General features: G+C 35.7%; 1 protein-coding gene across 1 annotated transcript; it reads left to right on the forward strand.

Moving 5' to 3' along the window:
- Nucleotides 1-10,804: 10,804 nt before the first annotated feature.
- On the forward strand, nt 10,805-22,628 carry LOC115448573 (tektin-B1). Its single transcript, XM_030176045.2, has 7 exons — nt 10,805-11,007; nt 14,300-14,424; nt 14,919-15,135; nt 15,522-15,736; nt 18,446-18,668; nt 19,788-20,011; nt 22,352-22,628. Exons 1-7 carry the CDS (start codon nt 10,927-10,929, stop codon nt 22,542-22,544), a joined length of 1,278 nt encoding a protein of 425 aa, XP_030031905.1. The 5' UTR covers nt 10,805-10,926; the 3' UTR covers nt 22,545-22,628.
- Nucleotides 22,629-22,654: the final 26 nt, after the last annotated feature.

Here is a 22,654-nt window from a genome sequence, read left to right on the forward strand (position 1 = left end):
AATTTTCCTGCTAATTTATAAAATCATTCACCAGGTTTAATCAACTAGTCCAGTTCACAAGCATAAACTAAGTTTGTTTACATGTTTCCAACCACGACAAGTTATTAACTAAGGTCCTGATGATGCGAACTGATATCTACCCTCTAAATTAATGTTTGCTTATGGATTACATATAAACAGTTCTAGTTTCAGTCTAGACGAAGTGTACTTTGCCCATATAAAATATGCTTTACAATATGATTTTAACGTAAGCCATGTGACAGTTTTGTGGATCGAAAAATGTTCTTTGGTTTTGTTCAGCTTTGCTTTGTTCGCTAAGCTATTAGTTTTAAGGTTAATGTTTTAATTTCCTTGTAAAGGTGTTTCCGAATCTTTTACATACATACAAAGTCACGTCTTTATTTCGTCAGGATAGGCAAAGGCTATTAAGGGCTTCAAGCTACGATCTTAATATACCTATCGCCGCCTTCACATTCATAAATTTTCTCATGCATTTCTCGACAGATATGCAAAAAAGGGCAAATTAGGACTATCCTTAACCGACGTTAAGGATACTCCTAATTTGCTCTTTTCGCAGATCATCCATTTGATCGACATACTTTTTCGGGCGCCCTCTTCCATCCAATATAATGAACCAACATAAACATCAATCGCTTTGTTATTCAACATGTGCATGTGAAAATACCGGCGATGCAATCTGGTGACTTCATCGCGTTCGTAGACGAAGGCAGATAAATGTCTTCGTTAGTTTAAGAATTTCTTCATTACATGCTCGGGAAAACAAGAACAGACATTAGAGTTGTTAATTAATCTTTGTATATGTAAGATTTAATGGGAATTTACTATATATTTGAGTTTTTTGCCATCGAATTAATAAACGATCTAAAATATAAATTAAATCTTGTGGATATCCAATTTATATTAAGACATTCGCGGCTTAAATGAAAATATAATAAACGCAATACTCCAAAAGGATATTCTTCTTTTTACCAAAATCACGATACAATCGGCTCCGAGCAATCGATAATCCTCGCAACAGGCACCTTTTAACTAAGACTTTCTTGTCAACTTATTACGTTTTTACACCCTCGCCGAGCGCCGCCTGAATTCTGAATAAGTATAAGGTAATAAATTCGCGCAAATCTCGAGACATTCCTACGAGCGGATAATGTATTTAATTTTTTTTAAAACGCCTTATTCTGCTTTCTTTTGATATGGTTTAAACAATGGTAAAACACGTTGATAAATGGGTATTTGTGTTCTGTTTGTTAACAAAAACATCAGAATGTCACAAAGTCATTTAGATCAGATAGAATAAATCAGTATGCTCCTACGGCGTAAGTTACGGCGGACGGCCCAAGAAGCATTGGCTTGACATTCTCTGAGAAGATATGAGAGTCAACACTGAGCAGGAAGCAATAGACCGGGCGAAATGAAGGGATCGCAGTAGGAAGGCGGACCCTGGCACCTAGGCCGTGATAATGCCAAGCAGAAGAAGGTATATAGGCAGAATAAGGTAGTCATGTTTCCATGTTTCTACTCATTTGCATCAAAACGTTTCTTTGTGACACCAACTCAAATCCAATATAGTGACCCCTAGCGTGATACTATTTATCAAACGAATGCTTTCATGAAAAACCAGTTTCTCGGAGAACACTCTAAATATCAATTAAGTGCATGATGTAAGCGGTTTTATGACACTCTTTGTTCTCAAGAAAGTTGTGCGGTGAAAACAAACATTAAATGGATTACTTCTCTCTATGCAGTTCTAGGGATCTGACAATGTATTTTTAAATACTAAGATTCACGTACAGACTGAAACAATGAAAACATTTAACAGTGAGTTGTCAAAATTATGGTAATTTGACTCGAAATATGCATTATATTAAGTAACGTAATATAAATTATTCCCTTCCGAGGCAATTCTTCTGCATTTGGTCTTTACACCGAATGTACGCCCATGCACAGGAGGACATTTGCCGCGGTCCTAGGCATATGTATACCTCCTGGTATTAACTACACATTGAGGCCTATGAGGGCCCACGTACATTTCATGGCCTTCTCCCCCTGCCCATCTAAGAGGGTTCCTCTTCCTTCTACCAGATATCCCCCTCTTAACCCTCCTCCAGGCCCGTGCAAGCGCTAAGCCGGGGGATTTCATTCCATTCGTTGGTTTCCCTCGAGGTCGATTGCGGTGACCGATAAAAAAAATTGTTATTGTTTAAAATATGTCTACTTAGATCTTAACGAATAATATGGATATTAAAGAGCAGTGTCTCCTAACACAAGAATTGCTATACTTAAAAAATAAAGAGACATTAAAATTGCAAACTGTAAACGATTTAGTTGGCGCCAAGTAAATATAAATTTATATTTATTTATAGCCTCATGCTTGTATCCTTGGAATGGTAGACAGAGATACAAGTAGCGGTAACTGGCAACGATTGCACCCTTAGGCTAGAGTTTGCCAAGCTTACTTGCGACTTATATCTACAAGTGAATTTGCCATCTTAGAGATTTGACTAATACCAGTCAGTCTACGTAATATAAAACCTTTAGAATTCAAATAGTTAGATGTTCTACTGTAAAAAAATAAAACTATATTTTTCCAGTGAAACGAACCGTGGAAATCCAAACATCGAATTTCACAAATCATCCTAAATATTGAATTTGTAAATGTCAATTGTCTATTTCAGAATTAAAGGAATTAAACGATATATTTCCATATGAAATTATTTCTAAATTAATTTACACTATTAGAATTTATTCTAAAACATATATAATAATAATATCACTGTTGGGCACGGGCCTCCCCTACTACTGAGAGGGATTAGGCCTTAATTCACCACGCTAGCCTAGTGCGGATTGGTAGACTTCACACACCTTCAAATTTCTTATATCTTATATCTTCTCAGCAATGCAAATTGCCTCACGATGTTTTCCTTCACCGTTAAACCAAGCAATAATTCACAAAGAATACAGCCATCATTTTTAGAAATGTCGGAGGTGTGCGAACTGTAATTTTAAACTGCGGACATTCGTCTCGGCAGTCCGTTCCACCACCACCTAGGTAGACAATCGCTGCCTAAATCTAAAAAATATCGTTGTAAAACATACATTATAAGTATATCATATATGATATATAAAACATTGTCGAGAGAAATTAAATCACGAACACGCAATGATAACATACTATATTATGGAACCATATGGGTTCACCATGACCAATATCGGATTATCGATGGCAGTGGATTGAAGCAAAACTGATTTCTTCTTCGTATCTGGTGTGCGTGTTGAATTGATTGCCTCGTCTGTCTGGGAATCCATGGTACATTTATGTAGTATTGATATCTATACAATTTATGTAGTACGTACCTATTATATGTTGCTTGAAACATCAACCTTGGGCAATATTATTTATTATTATTTCATATATATGTTTATTAATATCATAATAAAAAAATCATAATAATATAATCTGTTTGAAATAACCTATGTCGACAAAATGCTTTTTTTCAGGTGTAAGTACCTTTTCTAAACGTAAATTACTTTACCTTAAAAAAATTATATCTCCATAACGTAAGAAGATATGGTGAATATTTTATAAATTTCGATACATTTTTACTTAACTCGGCTTTCTTTTGAGACAAAAGGAGCGAATGCCATTTACATTATATTGTTTACAGGCTATGGCTCGCGGCACCGCCAGCGTTAAAAAAAATTTCGGGATAAAATTTACGCTATATTCTCGTAGGATAGAAAGTACCTCATGTCCTTCTCAAGGTTTCAAACTATGTCTTCACTTAATTTCATCTAAATTTATTATTATTTTTTATCGCCTTCAGACAGGCAGAGAGTTGCAGCGTGGGATTTCGTTTTATAATACTTTTTTTCAACCTTTTTAGAAGCAACAATTCCATCATACAATTTAAAATATGTATGATGGAATTCCATCACACATATTTATGGCGTAACTAACCGTTAACTAGCGCACGGAACGGAACCTATTGAACGGAATACATTTTCCCTTGCTTTGCAAATTTTTTGATTGATGCTATAACATGATGTTATATAGCCTATATATAGCCTATATATAGCCTTCCTCGCTAGATAGGCTATCCAACACCACAAACTTTTTCAATTCGAACCAGAAGTGCCTGAGATTACCGCGTTCGAATAAAAAAACAAAAAAAATCTTCAGCTTTATATTATAAGTAGGTATAGACACGTACGACTTAGAATACGCTATGCTTAGTTCTTTTGTTATTTTCTATGACAAAAGTATTTACATGAAGAGCAATCCCATAGAAAAATTCTTTCCTAATTCTGGTTTTGAGACAGACATTTATATTGTATCTAGTTACTTTGTAGGCCCACTTTCCTACTGCGCCCCGTGGGAACACTTTTATTTAATTTTCAATCGTCGACGTTTTTGGACTTGACTGAATTTCCTATCGTACGATTGAAATTGCTTTAATAATTAGTTAATTGCAACCAGTTTTGTTTAAAAATAGTATAAGAACACTGGCTACTCATTTTCTATTATGTAATAAATATTTATAAACATGTTTGTATATTATATACCCACAGAAATCATGTATTTGTATAAGTATATATTATAGTGCTACTTTTATATATTTTTAATTTGCGCATTGTACGCCCTTTTAGCCTTTTAATTAAGTATTTTTTCTTATTCCAATTAATGGTTGTTTTTAAGAGATTGCGTCGAGTGATAAGACCGCCAATTGTATCTCCTCCTTGCATTATTTTTTTTCATCCGGGCACGAAAAAGAAACTCCACTGCACCTGAGAGTAAGTAGAGTAGAGGTCAATTGAGTGTCTGACGAGAGATGATTACCCTTTGGCAGTCGATATAATTATGCCGGCCTGTTCGAACCGGATATACACAGGCTGATCACAGAATGCTATAAAGTTACCTAAGCAAGTTTTAACACCTTGTGTGCGGTAGTCGCTATCGGGACGGATATAAAATATATCCTATCACCAGCAAACTGTTATTGTCATTGTTTTTATTCTTAAGTACAGTGTTCTTGTTTCTGCTGTACAATAAAGCTATAAATAAATATTTTTTAAAGCTTCGGCCGCAATCAGATAATCCTATCAACCGATTGCATCAGATAAATCGATTGCTCGTTTAAGTCGCCTTTACCCATCAACAATCTTTTATTATCTTAAGATTATGGAGATTATTAATGAAGTGATATTATTTAAGTTACACGGGTGATTTTTCAGATGTGGATGACGAAATCCGAATCTAAGAGGAACTAAAAATGCCAAAGGGAGTCCCGCGGCCGATTTTGATGAAGTCTAAAACAATATCATTAAATTTTTAATAATACAATGTCTCCAGTTAGGAATGGAACCCATTGAATTTAAAAAAAAATATTAATAATGTGTGTATGTGTGTATGTTTAATAACCATAGAATATTTTTTTCGACGTTTTTCACCATGCCATATTATATTTACAAACATTTTAAACATAATGCTCGCGCATTGAAAAGTCTGCGAATAATAAAATGTTATTATAATATTTTCTTTTGAAATGAAAGTGAAGTGGCTTTTATTAATACTCGTTCTGTCCTCACTTGTTAATGCAGAAATATCTTCAGCTCGTGAAGTGCAAAATTAGTTTAACTTACCGTTACTTATCTGATTTGCGTGAAATATAATATGTCTGCTTTGTACTCATAGAATAATATAGGTAAAAATATTACTGTATATTTTCATTTACAAATTTAACTCAGGATAGTATCAATACTATTTGCGTGGTTGATGGCCTGACCACGGTTGTGACGTTTAGTTTGCGACTATGTGATATGTTACAAAGCCTTAGTTTCTTTTGAGGCCTATCAAATATTGATTCCGATAAAATTTATTAGAATCAAAGTAAACGTTGATGCATGTTTAAATATTGCATCACTAAAATTCACAGACTGCCTCGTGGCGTAGTTGTATCGTGTGCGCGGTTCGGCAGCACTCAGAGGTCCTGGGTTTGAATCCCGGGTCGGACAAAGTGATATTTGGGTTTTTCTGATCAGCATCAGACCGGAGTTTAAAATTTGTGCACGATATGGCGATAGGCTCGCCCCCTATCGCATCATACTTGGCGAGTAGTTGGTGCCCAGGCGCAGCCAGCCTCTACATACCCATACATACATAATATAACATCACGCATTTATCCCCGAAGGGGTATGCAGAGGCGCAACTAGGGCACCCACTTTTCGCCAAGTATGTTCCGTCCCATGATGTGATAGGGGGCGAGCCTATCGCCATACCGGGCACAAATTCCAGACTCCGGGCTGATACTGAGCAGAAAAACCCAAATATCACTTTGCCCGACCCGGGATTTGAACCCAGGACCTCAGAGCGCTATTGCACCGGACATGCAATATAACTACGCCACCGAGGCAGTCCTCTACATACCCCTTCGGCGATAAATGCGTGATGTGTGTTTCTTTTGTTTATTACTAATATTAAGCTACGTTCAAGAATTTACGAATATATCCCAAGTATATTTAGTCGCATTATAAATCTAGCAAATACGAATCAAATAAATAATATATTTGCCTTAACTGCAATAAGCATTTATGTTTCGGTCACCTCTAATTTTATGGTTGTCGTTGTTTTTGCGTGTTTTAGATTTATTTGTATCAATAAATAATGTCTCTCCATCTTTTACGAAAGGTCGCCCGTCGAGAAATAAAGTTCATCAAAATTTTATTTTCTAACCAATAACTACTTAGCAAACAAAAATAAAAACAAATAAAATAGACATTGCTCATTAAAAGGTCTTCATAAATATTTCAAAAAACTTTAACTCAAGTTCACGCGTCATCATAAACTGCCACCAAACTTGAGTCAAACATTTCATCAAACTTAGGGCGAAGACTAAAAGATCGATACGAACAGATGAGGTCCCATTGTCTATAGAACTGGCAGGCAGCCAGGATGCATCAGCAAGGAAACGTTGGTAAAATTTATGAACACGCACGCCAAGGCATTGGCCATCCGCAGACTTGTACCCTAATAGGGAAAGTAGGCCAGCCGATAATTCTCCTTCCTCCCTGGTGGGTAGTTTGTAAACATTTGGGAACGTTGCAATACATTATTTACAAGACGCGTTTTACTGCAGCTGAGAAGTTATTGTATCGATATTCGGTTGTTTACAATACTTGCGGGAGAATGGTGTTGGAATTTTCAAACTAATTTGGAGAAGCTATTTAAACATATTTATTGTTATGTTGCAATCTGACTCCAATGTATTAAAACATAAGGTTCAACTAAATCTTGTTAGATTTTTAAATATACATGCAGTACGCGCAGAGATTCATTTGTACATAAGGTAGGTAACGGTAAACTGAACAACTCCTGTGAACTACACACGTAGTGTTTCAAAAACTGAAGCCGATGAGATCCAGTGCGCTACAATCAAAATCTTTCAACAGCACTGCGTTTCGAAAAACACGTTGGAATTGGATTTTTGACAGTCGCTCACGGAAATTCGTAACCGAACCGATAGGCTGGTAGGTACCCATGTACACCCTGTAGTAGAATTTGGATATGTTTTTCTAATTGGATGCTGTGGTTTTATCTCTGCCTACATCTTTAAAGTTTAGGTGTGATTGTTTTATATCCAAAATTCTCTTAGTAATGAAAGAGCAATCAAAACTTTCTTTCGCAAACCATTTAAGTACCAAACAATTTATCTTTCGCGCCAAACAGACTAAGTAACTAAGTACTTAATAAATTACGGACCGTGTTGGGGATTTTCTAGAAAAAATAGCTAAAACAATCCATTCAGCGATTTCATATGGCTAAGAATCAATCAGTGCCAAAGAGCCGACATTCTTTCAAGTACCTAATGAAGGAATGTCCGTCCTTTGGGTAGGAGCGATGACCTCTAGTAAATAGTTATGCGAGAAATTGAACTAAGTAAAAGGCCCTTGAATAGGTCGAGTGGTAAATGTACAACCGGGATATGATTAGGATAACGAAGGCTAATGTTGTTTTTCTATAGTTCTGTTCCGAGTTTTGGAGACGGCTTTAAATTTCCATCTAACAATTCGGAAAAAATACATCCAAAAATATTTAACCACTCATGCCTTTTATCTCCGAAGGGTTAGACGAGGGTGCAACTGGTGCATCCACATTCCACCGAGTGTATGCCTATCCATGATGTGTTAGGGCCTATTGCCGAATCGTGCGCAAATTCCAGACTTCGGACTGAAGTAGAAAAATCCAATATCACATTGTACGATCCGGGGATCGAACCGCAGAATTCAACACTGCAATCCTATCGTAATACCTACGCCACTAAGGCAGATTTAAAGTCATCACTTTCTTATCCATCCCCTCTTTATGTAGTTTCAACTTATAGTTAGGAATTTTCAATAGAAGTAACTTACCCTGTATCTATATTTTACCTATATTTAGAAAAAAACTTACACTAGCAAACTTGGTCTACTGCCCAACTTTCATATCCATTAAAGTCGTAACATCATTCTCAGCACACTATACCTCCATTGGGCTTTCCTCTCCCGACAATACAAATGTTTGTTTGAAAAGTAGTCTATCACAAATGGCTTATCTGTGACCAACTTGTTGGCCAAATGTTAATACGGATAGTTTGTGTAGCGTGTTCGTAAATTTTATTAACCTGGTAATATCTAGAATGTATTGTTTTAATATCTAGAGATGTAGGTTTGAGAAATAGTTTAATGTATGTAGCTTTGGCTGGAACTAGGAACTGGGCCCTTATTGTGTATGGTAGTGTAAACGCGTAACGCGGCCGTGTCATGTTATCTTCGAGAAATGTGCGTGGAATGGTATTCTGTAAGCCCAATTTCTATAGTCCTAAACATGATACGTTGTGTTACGTGCTTGTTACGCACTGTCAAAATAACGTGCGGGATAGAGAATAAGGCCCCTGTAACAAACTTCTTTCTTGCGACAAATGGATGTGAGTAATTGAATTTTGTAAAGCGAGCATCGTTCTACATTTGCATTTTTTTTTTCAACGCATTAAAGATATTTTAATCTTAGGTTAGTATAATGTCGAGATTCCGATCTTTACCGCCAAAAATCTATGTATGGATATGAGGTAAATAAATTTCAACGTTCAAGTTTTTGTATTTCATTGTTCATCATACAGAAAGATTGCAATCAGTGTTACTGTATTACGAACAATGTGTTAGTAAATTGTTCAGTTATTATAAAACCTTAATCTGAAGAACGTAGGTGAGGTTCGGGCATTAAAATATGTCAAACTATGGTACGACTGCAGTGCTGAGGTCTCGGATTCGATGCCCAACTCGGGTAATGTGATATTGGGTTTTAGTACTCAGGATAACGGAGTCTGGAATTCGTGCACGATATGGCAACGCGCCTGGCAAATATCATATCATGGGACGTTATACACGCAGCGGAACCAATGGCTTGACCAGATGCGTTTCTGCCTACCCTTTCTCCTCGAAGAAGAAGGAGAAGGCGTGAGTGAGTATGTTCCAACCCAACATATAAAATAAATTGTAAATACCTACTCTATAGTATAAATAAGAGTTCAATGACACCAAACTTCACTTACGAAATAACTTCCGAGCAAGGTTCAATTAAATCGCAGATGGTTTGAAAGTATCAAAGCATTTCTTTGTGAAGCAATTTCTTTTTGACCTTTTACGGGTTCTGTACGAATTTTCGCGTTCGGGTTCCTGTTGATTAACCGGGCACGTGCAAACAATTCTGGAACAGTGCTTTGCGTCCACTCCATGGTTTCCAGAATTTGGAACTGTAAAGGCAATTAATTGGAATTCATTTTCCCCTGAATCTTTATGTAAAAGTGTTGTATTTTAAAATTATTTGGCGCAATATCGTTGTAACTCCGAATAAACTCCAAAATAAGAAAACTTGTAATAAAATCAATTTTGAATTACTTTTTTTTAATTTATTTTTGACTGCCTCGGGGCGTAGTTGTATTACGATACGACTGCGGTGCTGAGTTCTTGGGTTCGATCACCGGGTCGGGCAAAATGATATTAAGTGTCTCTACATAGTATCAGCCCTAATTTATGCCAGATACGGCAATAGTCTTGCCCCTTATCAAAGTGGATTCATCAGTTGCGCTTCTGCCTACCCCTTCGAGGATAAAAAAAACGTGAGCGTCTGTTATTTTTTTACCTAAATTGCTGACTAGTTAATAATTTGCCATAATCATATTAAATTTTTAATGACATGGCATTATGTTATCATATTTTAATGCCGCTTTTAAAAGCGAAGTTAGCCGTACGGGCCCCATATCAAAAGCGAGAACTTTTAAATTGTTTAACAAATTCGCGTGCGATACAAACGTTTCAAAGTATAAAAGTTACTTGAGTTAGTAATGTTATCATAAGTGCCATTTGGATGCTTTTCATTGTGAACTCTTGAAATACATTTTTTCAGCCATAAAAAGTGAAGATTATCTAGCGAGGCTTAAATTGTGATTATCTATCGAAAGCTTTTAGTATAAATTTGTATTATAACCTATAATATTGTACGAGCAAGATAATTGGTTAAATAAAAGGTCAATGTTTAACCATTCGTGTATTTTTATTACTAGATAATGTTAATGTTCCAATATATATTTTTAGGGAATATTTTTCTTATCTACGTTGATTTCATGATTTTCACGTGAAAAATAACTTAAAACTGTTAAGTGAAAAAAGGGAATTAACTAAAAAAGGTTTTAATAACAAGAACTACATATTTCAAACACTGGTCGAAAAATTACATTTTGAATTTCGAACATCATTGCGACATATGGCTTTGTCATTTACCTTTCCAAATTATGTAGGGAAAATATTTTTATTTCAAAATACAGATTTTTTTTACTAATAAATATTGTTTGCCAGAACTATTATTTGATAACAATGCAGTCGGTAGTCACTTTCGAGAAACCTTTACCTCATCTCAGCTTGCCGGATTGGGACGCTCGATTGTATAATTTACAAGTACGTATACAAAGACATTAAACTATATCCGTATGACAAGATGTCACAGCGTATTAGATATTAATAAAAAAAATAATCTATTTACAGAAAATCTTCATTATCATTAGATAATACATGATATTATAAAATTGTAATTATAAATATTTTATTTATATACAAACATTTGTCTCTGTGTACCCACACTGAGACAAATGTTTGGTATCTTCAGAGTCACATACGGCGTTTAACTCCTTCACTATATCGATTGTCAATGATCGCTTATTATATCGCATAGGAAAAAAATAGGAACTTCATCATGTTCAAACTTCATTGAATGTAAATGTGCTGCCACGAGACCGATAAGCCAATAGACGTATTACTTCGATATATTACAGTTAATCGTCGATTACAGTAATATAGGGCAACTTAAACGGTTAAATAATCCATTGCCGCGTATCCCTATCGGTCCCAGGAGCGATTTGGTATATTTTATAAACACCGAAAGCCGGCACGCAAATAATTCTCGCGCATGCCTTGCGGTTCCGTTCGTAAATTAGAAAAGTTTGGGTGTCCCGTTTAGGAGCGTTTGTCCACTGCCGCCGCCCTATTTTGAACCCAATGTTTTGAACGGCGAGCTAAAGAACACGCGATTGTGTGTCTACCAAGACGAAATTCTTCTTCGTATATTGTTGCTTGAATGCGTATCCAAACCCAAGTAATCTTAGTTGCAGTAAATGTATATTATGAAATATCATATTGTCATCATCTCGTATTCATACGGTAAGTTAATTTCTGGACATCATGAGATTTAATGTTTAATATCTCAGGTAGGCGAGCGTAATGTAATGCCATATTTATTTATTCATAGTTAAGGCAGTGTTACTGTTGTGTATTGTCGCGGCGCTTGCCATCAAGAGAGTGACTTGCTTATATCATTATTCATTCAAAAAAAAAGTCTGCTGAGATGAAAGTGCTTAAATGACAGCCTTACGGTGGATAGTGATCCTAAATGGCTGTAAAAGCTCGGGGCTAGAACAATACCGCGTAAGTGACAAATAAATCTAAATTGAGGTTTTATGTAATATACGTATAATTGATAATTCTAATCACTTACGCGATATTGTACCATCTCCGATGATAATTAGTATGGCAATTCATCTAGTTCGGTGTCGGCGGCAGTGGAAAAGCGCTCTAACTGGAATTGCGAATGAGTATTGCAGATCAAACGCCGATCGGCGAACCACGTCTGAGTAACGGCCGATAAACTTTTTTGTTATTAATTTACTGTGCGCACAGAACAGTTTCGCAAATAATTCACGAAGTGTTTATTGAAATTTTGGGTGACCGCGTTTTATGCGTACCTATAATAATTATCTTTGTGACAGTACTTTGACTTTAATACTTTATTTCTGTTTTAAGTTTTAATGAACTTTTTGTTTAATGATTTCACTTCGGATGAGTTCTTGTGTGAGATTCCATGTCTGAACTCTGCTATAGATCATCTCAACAATAAATTGTTAAGGATTTTTCACATATTTCTCAATACAAAAAAGTCTTGGACAAATATTTGTGCCAGTATTTAAAAGTTAACTCACTTCAAGTTACAGTAGTCTGATTAACTAGCTTAGGACTTTAAGAGAGTACTTACTTAGCAAGGATTATTAAAATAATATCTACGGAAAAAATTAACTTATATTCTATTAATCTTGTTAAGGTAATAAATGTCGTATTATATTTCATATATGCTTCCACCGAAAGAACTTTTACTTCTATACATTTTAGCAATAGCATATCGTGAATGATTGCCTTCATTTTTTCTTTAGGCACGCACCTGTCACCGATATATTTTAAAATGTACGAATACTAAAGATCAAAGTATAAAATATTAAACTGCATTTAATATTCTGTTCACAGTTTAATTAATGTATTATAATATTCTTATGACCTTCAGCATTTTGCCACCGTTAAAACTCGATAAAAGCTGTTCTTAGTTAATAAAGTTGAATTAAAACCTTTACTTTGGTGTCTCTGGCAGGTAATAACTGTGGGGTTTCATTTAAATATAAAATATCTTTTTAAATATACATTAGTTGTGAAAGGTAATTGAGAAGTATTTTTAATGCAGAAGAATATTAACATATGCTTTTTACCATCAATTTTTTTTTTTTTTTATACGGACACAGCAAAGTTACAAATTTGCAGCTGATGGTAAGTGGAGTGGGGTCCAATAGAATGTCGACTGACGAGAGATGATCACCCCTCCACAGTCGACACAATTATGGCAGCCTGTTGGAACTAGATATACTCAGGGTGATCTCGGAACGCGACACACCTACGTGAGCCACTATGGCGGGTTTTAAAACCTTGTGTACGGTGGTCGCTATCCAGGCGGATATAAAATATATCCTACGCCTACCATCAGCAAAGTATTATCATTTTTGAATAACACCCTCACTATCCGGGCGGATATATCCTACTACCACCAAAGTATTTACATTTTTGAATAACACCCTAGAACATAATACATTGTTACGTAAAATGGTACGTACGAACTTTACAGAAAGTGCTAAATTCGTTGACATTTTAACGCTGAGTCGTAAATATGCATCTGAACTGTGTTTGAAAAGTTATATCGCTTCATTTTGACAAAATGTAACATTGTTACTCAGATTTTCACTGGCAAGTGAGTTTTGCCTCGTTTTTTTGTTCATTTTAGTCGTGTAACGTCAGAAGGTTTAAGTCGTTGCATGATAAATCCACATTTTGTCACTCGTCTCTCGATGTAGTTTTGTTTTTTAGATATTAATGCTTACGAGACATTCTCGGTCATCATTATTCGTTGTATAAAGATTTATATTATTTGTTAGATGTTGCCTGCGGCTCCATCCGCATAATAAGTGTTCCGGATTAAATAGTTTTCCCGGGATACAAAGTAGCCTATAACACTCAGGAGTAATGTAGCATCCTATTAGTGTAAAGAAATCTAAATCGGTTTAGTAGTTCCTGAGATTAGCGCGTTCAAATACATCATACATTAGTAAAGATTATTAAATAAATATTATTATACAAATATTTTGCTATTTTTGTGTGGTCATTTACAACTGTAGTTTTATCTAACTCCTGATCAAACTGTTTGCAATGTTTCATTGTAATTGAACGGACCTAAGATATTATATTATACCAAATATCATAATCATATTATTTTAAAGCCCCGATAAAAAATAGAGGTCTTATATGTGTCTTTATATCTATCTGTGGCGTCGTAGCTCTTAAATGGACCCATTTCGATAACGGTTTTTTTATTACTACAAAGGTAACATCTGATACAAGAAGAGCCGATGCCTTCGATCTTCGCCACGGAGCTCATCAGCTGCGTAATGAGACCAGAATCAAGACAGAATGGGACAGCTACCACAACAATAACCGCCTGAGAGCCAGGTAGAATGAAAGTTAGGATGTAAGCCGTTTACTAAAACTAACTTGGGAGAAATGTTCGATTATACGCATACATTTTTAAACTAGACCTAAAAATCTTAGCATCTATTAAAATACATGTCTCCCCCTATCAGCTAAAAATAATACTAATTACATAAAAAAAATATTGATAAAAAATAGATAATACTCGGTCCAATTCCGCGTTTTATTTGAATTGGATCATCACTATGTATCTGGTACCTTTTTATGATCGTTTTAGTCGATGCAGTAGACAGGTTGGTAGTTGTAGGTATTAGGACAATTGAAGAATTCTCGAGTATGACAAAAAGGGGTTGATACTTGTGACGTTTTCTTATCTGATTTTGCCCACGCCAACTGTAAAAAAAAACATACATCAAAGTATTATATCTCTAAACAAAACCAAGTTTGGATCATGATTAAATACTTATAGACTTAAAGGAATATAGAAATATTTATTCCTTCATTTTTCCGCTCAGGGTCTACGAGCTCGATCAATGGAAGATCACACTTCAAGAGCTTCTGGATCGTATCGACCGTGAGATGGCCGGTCTGAAGGAAGAGAAAGCGTCGACTGAAAGAGAGTTGGAACAGCTGAATATGCCTCTGTTGGTGTGTTCTGAATGTTTGTCCAACAGAGACGGTAGGAGAAGCACGGAATTGACTTACGATCTTGCCGATACAGAGTTAAAAAAGGTAATTAACTATTGTTATTATTAGACTAAAAGGTTATAACTTCCATACGAACATGGTTACTGTTAATATGCGAAAATTATAGGTTTTAACTAATATAACAAAGAAGGTTGAGTGACTTGCATTTTTAGGTTATTTTGACTAAAGAATACATTAAAACTGATGGTTATATATTATATTGTATATGTAGTGCAACTAACAAATATTAAAATCTCCAAAATTTTACATTAAACACAATTTTAATCATTTAATTTTTTTACTTGCCTTTACACACTGGTTTGAAACAACTACGACATTACCAAGAAATCGAGCAACGAATTCACATTAACGCCACATTTTCCAAAACCGTTTTTCGCACAATCACAAAGCCGTGCCCGTTTTTGCAACAGGAGCTCTGTGTCACCGAAAGCAACAAAAAGATGTTGATAGATCGTTGCCAATCCGCTTGGGAGAAGATCAATAAACTGGAAGTGGTGAAGTTCAAACTCCAACTCGACCTGAACGATAAGAACGAAGCTTTGCAGATCGACAAGGACATGCTTGGATTGGATAAAGTCTGCGCTAATATTACTTACAAGACTGATTCGTTGAAAACTCCTAAAAGGTAATGTATTTTACATGTGTTAAATCTTTAGTTTTGTTTGACTGTTTATATAACTAATGTAGATATTTAAAAATTTTCCAAATCATTTGAATGAAGTATAGTTTCAAACGCGCTTAAAAATTTCCGGCGCAACAATTTTAAATTGGTTTTAAATATTCAGATGAAATAGCTACACATTAAACTAAAACTATTATAAATTTTTAATTGTATCACATGATCAGCATAATAATGTCGGCTGACAAAGGGGTAATCTCTTGACAGTCGACATTGTATCTCGACACTATTCTACTAACCGTCAGCTTCAGTGGGTTTCACTTTGCCGTGATGTTTCAAAAAAACTCGAAGGCTTAAAAAGTAGTTGAGCATATTGAAAAGTTTCCTTGGGAAAACAAATCCGACGCAACAACGTTCTGGAAACATTTCGGATCCAGAACCGGATAATTAACTACACATCATTCATACCTCAAAGTTCCCCAGTCGAGTTTGTTTACGTCGGCACTTCAAAACAATTAAATTTAACTGAACTTACGGCACACTTTTGTATCCCAGTGCACCTGTGACAGCTTTTAAAAGCTCTCTAAAACGTACAGCTCCGAGATCCTCAACCGTAGTCTCATTAATAACAGAAGGTACGGCTTAGCTTAAAGCGAGAGCCACTCAGGCTTTTTTGTTCAGGTATTAGTCTACGCCGCTGACTAAGTGGCTTAATGACTTCTTTGTTTGAAACTTTTGCAGGCACCGTTTCTTGTTGCGTTATACGTAAATAGTTTTGTAGACTCATGAAATTTATATTAACGACGGTTTTTGTATCATCTCTCGTGTGGTAATTGATTGCTTGAATTTTAGCCGTTTCGATTTTGTTACTCAGCTTTGAGTTCTCAGCGTAACTTTCAGTTGAGTCGAGTTTATGAATGTGATTAAATTGATTCTGAGCTTAATTTATTCTGTCGTGTCAGTAAGCGTCTAAGGAAACTTTGTCACTATTAATAGCTTGCGAATGTTTATATACAATAGTAACCTTGGTTGAGTGCAGGACACTATATAAAATGATTTTTTATACGAGGGAAATTACCTTAGGTCGATTATGGCGTATCACACTGTAATATATTATTAACTGCAGGAAGTAATTGACCATCGCTTATATGACGATAAAAATATTATTCTGGGACTTTTATACTAGAATCTTGTTTCCAATCCGTTTTAACCCGTTGAGGTCTAAAGATAATACCGTTATTGATTGTGATTTATCATCAAATATTTTAGATCCACAACTACTATTCGCAACGGCATTTTCATATTTTATTGTTGCTGCCATACCTAATCTCTGACATAAAGGTATAGGTGTTAAAGATTATAAATAAAATTGGTTATGATGTTTCTAATAGTTAGTCAAATTCAGAGTTGTAGTTATAATAGAAGTATCGATAGTTCCTTATAAGGGTAATATGAATTAAGAGTTGTGGTTATACAAGAACTGTTAAATACTTATTCATAAACATAATATATGAACGACAGAATGATTTCTTATGTTTACGCGAATGTTAGACATTGAAATTAAACTAATTTTCCGGATTCTATCGCGGTTTTTTGTTTTTTATTTTTCTCCCGACGTTTCGAAGACTTTGCAGCCTTCATGGTCACGGGGGGAACTGAGGTGTTGTTCATCCGCAAAGTCAAAGTTACAATATCTACCTACATTTTACAATTATACAACTTTTTTAAAAATTTTTAGCTGTTGGTGGTCCGATCTACGCAGAATGAGCTCACAGTGTCTTGAAGTCTGGCAGCCGGTCTTTTGGATTCCGATTTAATTAAATGTAGAACTGGATCCCAGGCTTGTGCAAGCTTCCAACCATCTTCCCTATTGAAATTAGGATGTTTTTTAATTTCAATAGCCTCGCGAATCATCCTGGGCAGGAATCGATGTTCTTTGGCGAGGATTTGTGGCTTGTCTAGTCGCAGATAATGATTGGCGCCTCCTTCAGAGTGTTCAGCGACTGCAGACTTCGTGTCTTTTCAGCGAAAAAACATCCTAATTTCAATAGGGAAGATGGTTGGAAGCTTGCACAAGCCTGGGATCCAGTTCTATATTTAATTAAATCGGAATCCAAAAGACCGGCTGCCAGACTTCAAGACACTGTGAGCTCATTCTGCATAGATCGGACCACCAACAGCTAAAAATTTTTAAAAAAGTTGTATAATTGTAAAATGTAGGTAGATATTGTAACTTTGACTTTGCGGATGAACAACACCTCAGTCCCCCCCGTGACCATGAAGGCTGCAAAGTCTTCGAAACGTCGGGAGCAAAATAAAAAACAAAAAACCGCGATAGAATCCGGAAAATTAATTTCAATATGAACGACAGTTTACTTACTACCATGAAAATATAATGGTAGAGGTATAAAGCAAACATTTCTTAAAATGGTGACCAAATTCTCAACACTCAGCTCTCTTACAACTAAAGTAAATGTGATAAGAATTTCTAAAAATCCCGCTACTAGTTTAGCCTACACTGCGCCAAAGGAATAGACTGGCTTATTGACATACACGTATTATACAATACTTTTAAAGTAAAAAAAGACACCTGAATTTTGATAAAAGTTTTGTTGCTGTTAATCTGAATATTTTTTTGGGAGATTGATGTTACTGACGTTGATTATGATGAGGATGATGGTGATGATGATAATTATAATAATCTTTATATTTTAGAATGATTACGTACGATCAATGGCTTGAGAAATGCGAAGCCATAAAGAATATGGCGATAACGGAATTGCAAGACACTTTGAGGCTTAGGGAATCTTTGTTTGTGGCTAGGGGCCGCGCTAGGAATGCCCTTAGAGCCCAAACTGACGTTACCAACTATATGCTGCGCAGAAGAATTTATGATACACAGAGGGCGAGAAATGAGCTGGAGTGGCAGAAGATGAAGGTAAATCATAATAGTTGTAATTTTCTTCTTGGTACAGCGCGCCATGAACGAGTAATAAGTGAGAGGCCGTGACTTAAATTCACGTTTTGAGATCCAAACATAATTTTCCATTAGTCCGCTCATTTTAATGACTTGTATATGGGACTGTAGATGTAAGTCTATAAGCTTATGTGAAAGGCAAACCGACGGAGATTTTATGAAATAATTTTTGGTTCGTTTTTGTGAAAACAATATACGAAGTCGCATAGGCTATAGTGTATGCGTGTATAGAGTTATTCAATCAACACGACTTGTGTTCATGATTGGCATGCGCTGAAATTTTACCTTTTCGGAAAAGCGGTTAGCGTCACAAGGGAAACGGGAATCGAGAAAAAAATTTCACGCTGTGCTAATTTTATTCACGGCCTGGTGTTGAAGATTGTCAGTGGCGATCTAGGTTGACGGGAGTTTATTTATTTTATAACATGATAAATTGCCTCACTAGGAAAGGCCATGTCGGGGTAGTTACCATAGTCTCTCAAGTTAGCCAGATACATAGCCATTTAGAGTTCCTTGTAAACATGTTTATTAATGTTAATATTATTATGATTGTGTCTGGTCAGGGAGCTAACTTTAGACCAGTATTAAGTAATCAATTTTATGCAAATAGTCAGTACTAGTAAGTGTGTACTTATTTCATAAGTGCCATGTATTGTAATAACTTGTTCATTATTTAAGAAATGACTATATTAAGAAGGCCTTGGGAATTATTTTCATACCCACGATATTTGCTTTACAATACTTTCACATTGTTATTTAACTTGTTCTTACAAGTTTTATTTGTTTTAGATTGCGTGTTTAGACTTATTCTTATTTAACTTTGTGCCGTCTTTATCATTTAACTGTTTATTCTAGAAAGTTGTAATTAATTTCGTTATCTTATTATAAGAAATCGTAATAATTATTAAATAAACAGCTTTAATCTGATTATTTAAACATTCTCAAAATACATTAAACAGGCTTCTAATAAAATGGCTTTTAACAGTTAATATTTGTTTCGAATAAAGAATAGAATTGCATTGTTTTATCTTAACTTTCATCACCAGCATTCCATACTCCAAAACAAACGTGGTATTACAGATGGAAGAAAACATGGACAAGCTAGGAACGGAATTGAAGACGATGGGCGAACAGTTTGCGGACAAAGTGAACGCTTTGAAAGTGGCCGAGACGCGTTTGGAGACGAGGGGCTATCGGCCTGGCATTGAGCTGGCAGCGGACGAAGCGGATATCGGGCTGAAGGAGGAAGTGCGCAATCTGAGGGAGACTATACGACAGTTGCAGGAGAAGTTGGATTGCGCTAAGTATGAACGTATATTTACCGAAGTTTTTAAGAAGCTATCCCTATCGCTTTTTTCGATCCATCGCGAAAATGTACCAATCAGAACGTCATGCTTACAAATGACTTACTTCGATGGGTTTGTTCTCGGGCTCGTATCAAAGATTGGGGTCGTTTATTGAAAATGTGTAATTTTTTTTTTAATTGATAAGGCATAATAAGATTTTTATTTTTTAAATTGAAAGGTATCTTAAATATATGGTATGATTGTTCTGTTGATACAGACTCTGTTCAGTCTAGTTAGGCTTTAATTTCGAGTGTTACGACTAAAAATGTTCCTCGTCGAAACATTCATTAGTTATCTATTAAACACATTAAAATATTATTTATTTAATCATAATATTTATGAATGATTACAACAATGATGATAGTGGTACGTAGGCACTTTATTGGCTCCAAGGTTTAAAAGAAAATAATTTCTGCAAATACTAAAATTTATAAAGAAAATATTTAATATAAAAAACTACAAAACAATATGTCCGATATAATTGATATACGACTTAACAGCCCGGCACAATGACATTCACTACAAAACAATAATTCACATCTTCACATACGCCTTTACAAAGCTATAAAATTATTATTGGCAGGTATAACGACAAAGAATCTTTTATAAATAACACATAAAAAACGTATCGCTAATGGGGTGGGCAGAGGTGCAACCACGGACCCATTTTTCGGGCCATGTGTGTTCCAACTTCCGTCCCATGATGTGATAGGGGGGAGCCTGTTGTAATCAATATTTACTTCAAAAGTTAGCTCAGTTAAAATGATTAGTAAATCTGTCTTATTCGAGAATACATCTAAGTAAATATCACCACTTTGTTTTGTAAATTTTAAAAACATAATATATTTAAGAGAAAGTCATATCATACTTTTTATAACAATTGAATGACGAGATGAGCATGCCGTTCGCTTGACGGTAAGCGATACGACAACCCATAAACAGTAGCAACAACATATATCCTTTAAACCGGAACACAACAGGGCATGCCCACTGCTGCTTGGCGGTAAAATTAGACATTACGGTGATACCTTTCTGTGTGTTGCGTTCCGGGATCAGCCCGTGTATATCCGGTTATATCCATATGGCTATAGCCGGTAATCATCTCTCGTCAGCCGACATTCTATTGGACCCCACTCCACTTACGATCAGGTGCAGTAGGATGACTGCCGTGCGCGTTAAAAAACCTACTCAGACGGCTCTTGAAATATATTAGACCTTACTACCAATACTGAATACAGATACCTTCATAAATTATAATCACATATTTTGACAAATCGCTAAAAGGATGAAGTATATTAAAATTCCTATTAGAATATAGATTTTTGGTTGGATTTATGTGAAAAGGGTGTGGCCAAACAGCTAGTATTCATTAATCTACGCCTGAAGGATATATCACACGCCTACGCTTCGAGATCGTTGATTTGTTGGTGAAAGAAATTGGACAAAATGAAAATACACCCACGCACTGTGTTATTTTCGTTAAATATGAGAAAACGACGTCGAACAAACTCATAAGGTTGAAGGAAGGAGAATTAATACGCATTTTTAATATGTCTGCTGTGCAAATGTGTGGTGGCATTTTATGTTTATTTACCGAGTAATATGTGGCTTTGATAAACGTTAAGATACCGTCTCATCTCGAACGTGTACTAACTTTGACATTACTTACCATTTTAATAATAATAATAATAATATCAGCCCTGTATTATATACTTGACACTGCTGAGCACGGGCCTCCTCTACTACTGAGAGGGATTAGGCCTTAGTCCACCACGCTGGCCTAGTGCGGATTGGTAGACTTCACACACCTTCGAAATTCCTATAGAGAACTTCTCGGATGTGCAGGTTTCCTCACGATGTTCTCCTTCACCGTTAAAGCGAACGATAAATTCACAAAGAATACACACGAGTTATTTTTTTTTTTTAGAAAAGTCAGAGGTGTGTGCCCTTGGGATTTGAACCTGCGGACATTCGTCTTGGCAGACCGTTCCACACCCAACTAGGCTATCGCCGCTTATTACCATTTTAATACTAGGATATTATTCATTTTTATAACTTTCAAATTAAAAGAAAAAAAAACATTAAAATGAACACGGAGCTTTAACACGCTTAAAGGACTAATACCCATAAATATTTTTTCTGGAAATATTTTTTAAAATATCCTTTTCAAGACCAAGTACGGTTTGTCGTAATCCCAAAGGCCGGTGATACCGAAAACATTTTTCAGTTCAAACCACTGTACTGTCTAAATTTGTTCTTGTAATTAGTATAATTACAGAGGAAAAATATTATTTGCAGAGCAACGTACAACGCCCTCGAAGCGGCGTCCATAAAAATTACTATGGATTTGAACGACAAAAACCAGTCTCTGGAGACGGACACTCGCGCTTTAGAAATGAGGCAGGCTTTGGAGCCAAAGAGGCCGCAGGGCACCGACAAAAACCTAGTCCTCGCGAGTATGGTCGACGAGGTACCGATCGTCGAAAACTGAATAACATCGACGACCGCTGCATACGTTTCTTGAATGTTGTACAAGTTCTTGGTAAAATATATATCGATGGTTTCAATGTTGGAACGATTTGTCTTTTACTCGATACAGGA

Source organism: Manduca sexta, chromosome 21 (genome assembly GCF_014839805.1).
Source record: "Manduca sexta isolate Smith_Timp_Sample1 chromosome 21, JHU_Msex_v1.0, whole genome shotgun sequence".
Classification (NCBI taxonomy): Eukaryota; Metazoa; Arthropoda; class Insecta; order Lepidoptera; family Sphingidae; genus Manduca; species Manduca sexta.

Bases quoted from the DNA above. Each gene is read 5' to 3' on its own strand.
- LOC115448573 (XM_030176045.2), top strand. From the start codon at position 10,927: ATGCAGTCGGTAGTCACTTTCGAGAAACCTTTACCTCATCTCAGCTTG. The intron at 15,136-15,521 runs GTAATTAACTAT...TTTTTGCAACAG, and splicing joins CCGATACAGAGTTAAAAAAG to GAGCTCTGTGTCACCGAAAG. The intron at 20,012-22,351 runs GTATGAACGTAT...TATTATTTGCAG, and splicing joins GAGAAGTTGGATTGCGCTAA to AGCAACGTACAACGCCCTCG.